Below are 9,741 nucleotides of genomic sequence, written 5' to 3'. Positions count from 1 at the left end.
CCTATCACCATAAACTATTATTAAGATGTTGGTTTGTTTTCACCCATTTGACCCCGAGTTTTAAGAAACCTGACAATGGTACTGAAGCAGAGCTGGTAGGGATGACACTGACTGGTTTTGGTTGCAACTATTCTATGTAGTACAGGGTTTGGCAGGGAGGTGTGATGGTTTTCAGAAAATTAGTACACAATTATTTTTTGATGAATAGCAAATTTTAACATTTTTAAAGAGTACATGTATAATGAATGCCATTTAAGATGCTGTAACAAAAAATTAGAGAATTTAAATTCATTTTCAGAAAATAACATCATGCAAATGGCGGCCGTTATTGTCCAAGCATTGTTGCACATGAGCAGAAATAGTTCTTTGAAACATAGCGAGGGGAATCGCTCAAATTTCTCGGGTGATGGCAACTGAAAGGGTTTCAAGAGTGTGTGGTTTGTCAATGTAAACCTTAGCTTTCAGGTAGCCCCATAAAAAGTAACCACACGCCGAAAGATCTGGGGATCGAGGGGGCCACTTCACATCCCCACACTTTGAAATGAGGGGCCCAGGAAAATGTTCTCTCAATAAGGCCATTGATTCTCTTGAGGTACGGCAAGTAGTCCCATCTTGTTGAAACCAAACTGTAGTGAGGTCGATGCGATGTCTTCACAATTCAGGCAGTAAGAACTTGCGCAACACTGTCACGTAACATTGTGAGTTTACTGTTACAGTGCAAGCACCTTCCATGAAAAAGGCAAAGTTATGCCGAATTGGGCCATTCCGCACCACACAGTGACTTGCTCGCAATGTAGGGGTCTTTGATGGAGTTCTTGGGGATTGTTTGCTGACCAATACCAGAAATTTTGTTTATTGACACTTCCTGTCAAGTGAAAATGCACCTCATCACTCATGATGAGAAAAGTGTCATCCCTCAGCACTTCCAGCATTCTTTCAGCAAACGTAAACCTCCATATGAAATCCTTCTGCTACAGTTCTTGAACCACCATGATTTTGTACAGGTGATAGTGAAGGTCAAAGTGTAAAATTCGGCAAACTGACCTCTCTGACATCCGTAGAGCATGAGTGTGCCGTACTGCTGACCAACATGGGCTGGTCTCCACAGCTTGTCAAACTCTTTCGATGTTTACCGGAGTCCTGATGGTTTGATCGCCTCGCCAAGCTGTACCTGGTCTCCCAGATCCAGTTGTCCTGAAGTTCTTCACCCACTTCAATATTGTGTTTCGAGACTGAACGGCGCAATGTCAACCAACATTGAAGTGAGTATGAAATCTGTGCTGCGTAAGCACCACCGAACTACCCGTTTGAATAAACGTCTCAAAAACAAAGGCGCGATGTTCAATCATCCACGGTTCCATGGCTACTAAAATGGCGTCTAACAGCAAGTAATTGCCAACCATGGCGCATGCACTAGTCCCCCTATCACCACTTTAATACCCATCACAAATACATCAAACCTCCCTGCTGGACCCTGTATATCTGGCATGTAATAATGCCACTGAAACATGACATGCACTATGTGATAATATTATATTGTAGCATTCTGCTGCACTTTTCACTTAGTGTTAAGTGGTAAGTGGTTATAGTCTTATTAACACTTATTAAAAACTAGTCACTTTAAAAGTTTTTTATGACGTTTTGACCAAAGTAGTTGAACATGACACATGCATAACATATAATATATGCACTAGGGGAACCATATATCAACAACTAAGCATCAATGCAGAAAGACAGCAGTTCCCTCACCCACAACTGTTAACATCTGATGATGACCACTCTGGTCAAAACATTTCATAGAAACGTTTATTCTAATAAGTTTTAATAAACCATTGCACATAAGACTGTATAACTAATTAACACTAATTCCACTGTGTGAACCAAATGTCAGATGAGAAGTTGCTGCCGTCAGATGAAGTGATGATGAAGATAACAAAATGAGTGAGAGTGGTGATGGAAGAAGCAAGGATAATACTTCTGTAACAGCACTACAGGGTTTCAGAAACAGTAGGAAGTACAAGATGACATTAAGGACTTTAATCTGAATGCTCATAATAGAGAAATAATTTAAACACAGAACTGACTCCTTCCTCTTCATTTACAGAGTATGCAATTGTATTTTTAAATAAAATATGTGAATTAAAAAGTTTTATAGCATGAAAATTCAGACTGCATGGATATTAATAGAAAGTGAGTACTTTAGCTGAGTGGCCAGCACTCCTACTTCATACATGAGAAATCCTGGAACTGACTCTTAGAGCTGAACTCAGCTATTCTGAGCTCTTCCACAGCCTCTCAGTCAAACCTTGGGAGCACACCTTAAAATGGCAAATAACTGTTCCCTTCTAAATCCTTTCAAATTAATGTCACTGCTATATTCCATGCAGTTTGAAATGCACCATTAAAAATCCAAAAATCAATCATCTATAAATAATGAGGCTGAAACAGTGATAAATGGCTCCACTATGGACTTTTAAGAGAAAACCTCTCACCTTTGCAAGGCTGGCAGTGAAAAGGACACACTCATACAACTCCCCCATCCTTTGCAAGAACTCATCCACATATGGCCTCTTAAGAACATACACCTGGTGCACAGTTCCATCTATCTCCACAGGAACCACAAAGTCAGCATTACTGATGGGCTAGAACAGCAGTGGTTACATATCACACATCAATCCTGTATTCCACCAATTCATATTCATCAATACAAAACACTACACTGTATGATTTCTTTCTTGCAATTCAATGGCTCTACAGCCCTTCGTTGGGCCCTGGCCTCTTCTTCAGTTTCATAATCTTTTTTACAGATGGCAGGACTCCTAGCATACACAAGCACACGTTTCACTTGGGCATCATGATACCCCCAGTGAATAAAATCACCTGTATGCACTCAGCCTTAAAATAATACCACACATCAACTACAAAAAAGAATGGAATAAAAGGTCTTGCACATTTCAGAGTAATCATTACTTTAAACCACAATGAACGAGAAAAAGGTACAGCAGTAAATAATAAAATAGAATTAGAGGCTCCAAACACCTAGTCTTAAAATTCACTCACCTTAAATGAGCTGTGTACTAGTGTCTCATCCAAATCAATCACCATGCACTTTTTATGCATGTCCTGATGTCGTACTGGGGGTAACAGGAACCTAGGGGAACCTGGGCTAAGTGGAGGTGAACCGCGACCCACACTACCTGGGGGTAGTTTTGAGCTTTTCGAATTTGTCTGCCTGCTGAAGCAGCAAAGCAGTGAACGCAAAAACCCTCGTCGGGGTTTCTTGCCAACTTGACCTGAAATCAATCAAGATATATGAGGTTCTTATGATAGTGAATATGAAGACTACTGTTTTTAGGATGCAATGCAATACAGTCTGGCAGAAAGGTCCTGGTACTGGCATTTTGGAGGAAACTGTGCCACCATTTTCAGGTCAGATGAAGATGGAGGCAGCAGGTTCCTCCAACATGTCAGTACCTTTCTACCAGATTACAAAGTGTCACAGCCAGAAGACTAATCTGCAATAATGGTATCAGAATTCTACCTGAGGAGAAAATCCTGTAGCAAATTACATTTACATCTGTTCAAGGCATTAACAATTCAAAACACTTAACAGAAACCTGACACACATATACGCACACTAACACCGGAAATTATGTGTAAATGATGTACTTCCTGGATTATAAGTTACACTTTTCCACACTTTATAATTTCTGAAACTGAGGTGTGTGTCTTACATTTGAGGGCATCTAAGAACCAATATCAAAAAATTATATTGTATGACAACGAAAATCGTCATGTCCATAACACTAATTACAGAAAAGTAACATTAAGAGAGCAACAGAGCACAGTTAAAAGTGTCATAACATGTGACAATGTGTGACAGAGGCTTGGAGACCAAAAATATCAAGTACTCTTTGATATTAACTAATACTCTACAATGAAAAGAGATTGGTCAGCGTATCACTAACACTGTTGCAACATTCTGTCAGTGTCACACTTCCCTGCTGGATACACTTAGTGTTACACATGGACACATCATTTACGTATGCAGCAGACCATGGTAATAGAACTGTAGGATGTAAATTTACAGCAAGTGAAGCAATCATTTGCCATCAGAGGAATGACTGTGAATTTATACTTTCATGCAAGGCAACAACAGCAGTTTCACAAAGCCAAAGAAAGGGACACACCCTGATGTGCATGCTGCAGTCCTCCACTTCACGAAGAATACGAATGCAATGGGGATGCCCATCACATGGCAGACTATGTACGTAAGGCGACAGAAAGTGCCAAATCACTTGAAATAACTAATTTTTAATGTGGGTAACAATGGTGTCACAGATTTATGTACTATGAAGAACTGTCACTCAGGCATCAAACATCCGTCTGTCAAGTGATCCCATTCTGAAGAGAAGTGGCTGAACTTTCAGCAATACATTATTCAATTAAGGAAGAAACAAAACTATGCACTTAAGCATACTGGAAATGTAGGTAAGGCGATGGTCTATCCTAATATGCCTCAAATAACACTGTTAATGCTAAAAGTGCAAAAGAACTTAAAATTAGAAGCACAGGTTATGAGAGGCCTCATGTAATTCTGATGCTGTGAGTAACTGCTGATGGTCAATAATTACCACCTTGTACCTTCTCAACTAAAAAGTGATACCTAACAATGAGATGTCCCCTAAAGGCATTACTGTGCATGCACAATCTAATGGATACATGAGAGCTGATTTTATGGAAGACTGGGAGAAAAGTGCATGGGTAAGACATCCTGGAACTCTACACGACTGACCAACTATGGCAGTACTTCACACTTTTCATGGCCCTTTATCAGCATAACTCAAGGTTAAGCTTGAAGGCCTATGTGATGACTGCCCTGAGGTAGTCACAAGTGAGATAGATGAAGAAAGTGCTTCCATGCCAGCACACTCTGAGGCAGTGAAAAGTTTGAAACTTTGTGGCAAGAGATGTTCCAGAAGCAGTAATGAGTGTTTGTGAAACATAAAAGTTTGTTAATGGAATGGCAGAGAAAGGTACCAAACTCTGAACTCATACTTATTCATAAATGGAACTAATAACATGGTTAGACTTCAATGTATACAACATACATTGTTATCATTAGGTTACATTAGCTTTCTTGTCAGCAACAGTTTTTATGTTATTTGTATACATTTTTTAACTGATCCATTATGAAGTTTTATATTAATTTTTCTTAGCACTAAAGTAAAAAGAGGGGCTCTAGTACTGCCATGCATTTTTAAATTGCCCTGATATTATATTGTGGCATATTTGTTAAAGGCAAGAACTGTGAAGCCAGAAGAGGCAGCCATTACAGAGTAACAGCTTCACAAACAAGCACATGTCCACAGTGAAAATGGGATACTGACTGACTGCCTGACTGACTGACTGACTGACTGACAGACAGACAGACAGACAGACCAGTCAGTCAGTCTGTCTGTTGAGAGTTGCTGTAGCTGAGGCCAGGACAGTTCGGGAACTCAGAGGAAGATAAATGCCATTGGAAGCAATTACCAGAAGACTGGTGAAGACACGGCATACTGAGTAGACTTAAGTGTGTGCTCTAGTGAACTGTAAAGTGCATGAATTAGTGAAACAGTTATAACTACTTGCAGTCATGGATCTGTAAGAGTACAACAAATACACTTACCAATCCAAGACCGATTTACAGTCACTCTACCATGTGACAGTACATTCTGTTTCTTACAACTTCTTATAACTTGTACCTTCCCATTCAAAATACCTGTCATTGCAACTACTTGCTACCTTCTGAATTATCATCACATTAAAGTGTTAATCAGCACATAATCATCCAATGAATTTCCAGTCACTAGCAAAATATACCAAACTGTGTTCTGATTGCTTATATTTAATCTCTCAGGTATTTCTATGACTGCACATGGGTGATCCCATGTACTACTCAGTGGCCACCATGATCTTCAAACTGAGAACTGCAGAGTTTATTGGAGTTCCTGAGAGAGTGTCTCCCCCGCGATGGTGTCTCTACTTTGACGTAGTGGAGGGGCTTGCGTGGTCAAATGACCCTGAGAGCTATGCCGGTGGTAGCATAGCTACTGGTAGGGCCACCCATGCCGGACAGGTCGAAGGTGATGACCCAGACTAAAAGAAATACCCTGGCCCTCCAGGTTGGGGATTGGGTGAGAGGCTGACGACCTCTCACCGTAAAAAAATATGTCTCAAAACCTGGAATCAAGCCTCGGAAACCTCAACAGAATGGAAGACGGCATTTGGCAAAGAGTATCCCAAAGAAAATATTATACAGTACAATAGGTGGTAGGAGACGTGCTGGGAAACCAAGAACTAGATGGATTGATGCGGTGGAAGAAGATGCAAAGAAGTTAATGGGCATAAGGAACTGGAAGAGAGCAGCGCAGGACAGAGAGGAATGGAGGGGCTTGATAAGGGAGGCCAAGGCCTGACATCGGGCTGTTGCGCCATAGAAGAAGAAGAGAGTGTGTCTCATTCATTACCTGAAAGTGAGCTTTCATAACAAAAAATTTCTTGGAATAAAGGAACAATATTATGCAGACTGGGACAGCATAACAAATCACTGTCAAGCACTTACAAATACTTCTGTGACAACAGTACAAATCAAAGCTCTTGATATACATGGTACTACAAAATTCCCTCAGTTTGACTGCATGCATCAACCACACATGTACAAATATAGGGAGGGCAGATCTCAGTTCCATCATATATGGCCTTAGTTCCATTCAGGTTCCGTCTCCAAATGACAGAAGCACCAACCATAAAGTGCCGAACAGAACACTAAAGTTCGTAAGCAAAAGAATGGAGGGGTATTTAACTTTCCATGCCACAGTTGGTAATTACAAAATGTGGGAAACAGCATAGCAAACACTTACAGAATATCTAAAAGATCGGTCAAGCAATGGTCAGTGTAGTCAACATGTGGAGACTTGTGATTCATAGGCCCAATGAATGGAGTATGCAGAGAGGTTAAGGAACATGCTTTATTCTTATATGCACTCAGATTTGTTTTCACAAGTCTTCCCATATTACTGTAATACCAGTTTACTGGCTGTTTTCTGTGGTTTATTTTACAATGATGTTGGTATCTCAGGCTATGCAGCGTCAAATGGCATGACTGGTGAGTAATGAACTGAAAAGGATGTGGAAAAATATAGCTGGGCCCTAATCAGGATATTACTCTGGAATTTTCCTGGAGTGAATGAGAAAAACTAAGAAAACACTGTCAGGATAGGTCCCAGCCAAAATTAAAACACAGCACCTCCCACAAACAAGTCTACAGCATTCCAGTCTAGTATTACACATATACAAAAATGAACATAAATTAAGAAAATATATTCAACATGCATTACATCTTGTCTACCACTTACCTGGGGGTGCCAATTCATTTTCCACACGTGGCAATGGAACTGAAAAAATAAGAGAATAAAACTGTAGTATGCCAATGCTCATAAGAAGCAGGACTCTAAATGACAGATAATGAAACTTTTGTGGCAAATATGTCACACCACAATTGAATGTAGCCACTGCAAACTGGACAAAGTCTTCCCTTAACAGTCAATCCCCTATTCAAAGAATGATAAACATAAACAACAACAATTATAGAATAATTTAGTGCACAAATGTGGCCCCCTAGATCCCCAGATCTAAACCCCGGTGATTTTAATTTGTGGGGAAAACTCAAAAGTGTTGCATATGCCAACAATCCACATTGCCCGGAGGCTCTAAAACAGAATATTCGTGAAGCAATTTACAACATTTAGCAACATGAATTGCAATATGTTTCACGAAATCTGTTTAATGGAATTCAGACATGTCTCACAGCAGAGGACAGACATTTCGAACATCTCCTATGATGGTGAGTACAATATTAATTACTGTATTTAATTAATAATTAATGAAAGTAGTAAACAATGTGTGCTAACAGTTCCGGGTTTTTGGCAGCATTTTTCTTGGCAAGTGGTGCAGCACTTTCGCAGAAAGTTGCCAATAGTAAAATCAATGTCCAACCAGCATGCACTCTGAACATGATGTACAAATCATAAATCAAGGTGTGACTGAGGCAATCAAATAACACAACCACCTTAGCCTTCTGAGAATGCCTGTCAAGATGATAATGCTGTAAGATTCTGGAAGAAGACTACATACTATATATAGCATATCTCAGACAATGTCTTTAGTGAAACCAATGGCACCTGTTCAATCATAAAGAAACCACTTCCAGATCTACGATAAGATGATTTTCAGGGTTTTACCAACAAAGAGGTAAACAAGACTAAAATTACCGATTTGGTGGATGTTTTAAGGGGGTTAAAAGTTATATGTGTAAATCTGACTTCCAGTACATAACTAATGCAGATATTATTTGTTCTGCTGCGGAATATACTAAGAGACATGTAGGCGAACAACAAGCAGATAGTAATTGTGTCAGCCACAACACTGCACTATGGTGTTTTGACAGTTTGTTAACTACATGAATCAAAATTGGAGCCTACAAAACATGTTCTGCTGTTCATGAAAAAAAGAAACAAGCAATTACATTTTTCTAGAAGTCAACAATAGTTCACTCTACTGCTGTAACTTCCAGATTTCTGATTGAATTCCAACATACATGTAGACATCTGACATTTAGTATTCACTTCTAGCACTACTAATCTTGTAATGATCAATATACAGACCATATGAGTCAACCATGGGTAAACCACAGAAACAGAGATTCTGATGACTATCTATTCTGAACACTGTGTGCACTAGCTCATAAGTGTTCTGGAATACAGTACTGTCTTATAACACCACTTTTACTGTTCGACAAAATTAGCATTGCTGACAAATGTAGAGGTTCGACTTGAAAGACAAACTGCAAATTATAAAAAAAGAACGCACACAGAATAACAGGAATGCATAATCTTAATACTTATGCATTTCTAATACAGAGCAACATTTTTAACATGGTGACAGTTGTTACGTTACAAAGCCGTTGTCATTGATACCAGCACACGCATTTTTTAGAAAAAATAAAAAAGCTGTAAACAAACCCTGGAATTCTGTTCTCCTCCAAAATAATGCCTGCTACAATTACTGGTGTACAGACTTCCTCCTTAACAGGTGCAACACCCATGTTAGGACCTACTTACCCTTTTCAGGAGAAAAATTACTTAGTTGTTCGTCATCGCGTGACACCTGTGTGATGATGGACGTTGCGTCCATTTAAACATTTGTTTTTTATCCTGTTACTGTGCTCAATTTTGGAAAAGTAAACGAGAAACACCATAAAAAATTCTTTTATTTCAAAATGGCAGATGATCTTTCACTCCTCTCGACTTGTTGTGGTGATGACTACGTATATCAACATGAGTATGAAACCACAAGACTCAACAATGAATTTAAATTTAACACATGATTTGTAGAATTTCGTTGATTTTCATGCTCTACATGCATACATGTTCGTTCACAACGACTTCTAGATAACATCTGTCTCAAGATTTAACAATAAATTGACACCGAAACCGCATATGCGCATCAGTACCAAACAAACTACACAATTTATATCAATATAAAAGTATTTAAGAAAAATGTTTTATTGTAGTAAAAATTATGTTCCGACACAGTAATAACGACTGAGAATACAAAAATGATATTTTGTGCATTAATATTTCTACATTATGAAGATACACTCAATCGACGTTTCTAACAAACATTGTCATTGAATAC

General features: G+C 39.1%; 1 protein-coding gene across 1 annotated transcript in view; it reads right to left on the bottom strand.

Moving 5' to 3' along the window:
* LOC111862273 (carboxy-terminal domain RNA polymerase II polypeptide A small phosphatase 1) overlaps positions 1 to 9,741 on the bottom strand; it is a 22,652-nt gene extending 12,911 nt beyond the window's left edge. Inside the window, exons 1-4 of the mRNA XM_023847529.2 lie at positions 9,165 to 9,741; positions 7,401 to 7,439; positions 3,061 to 3,293; positions 2,493 to 2,642 (exon numbers count right to left, since the gene is read on the bottom strand). Of these exons, the coding sequence (XP_023703297.1) occupies positions 2,493 to 2,642; positions 3,061 to 3,293; positions 7,401 to 7,439; positions 9,165 to 9,237 (495 nt within the window). The 5' untranslated portion in view covers positions 9,238 to 9,741. The remainder of the gene's footprint in view (positions 1 to 2,492; positions 2,643 to 3,060; positions 3,294 to 7,400; positions 7,440 to 9,164) is intronic.

Source organism: Cryptotermes secundus, unplaced genomic scaffold, assembly GCF_002891405.2.
Source record: "Cryptotermes secundus unplaced genomic scaffold, Csec_1.0 scaffold88, whole genome shotgun sequence".
Classification (NCBI taxonomy): domain Eukaryota; kingdom Metazoa; phylum Arthropoda; class Insecta; order Blattodea; family Kalotermitidae; genus Cryptotermes; species Cryptotermes secundus.
This window is presented reverse-complemented; position numbering and strand designations above follow the sequence as displayed.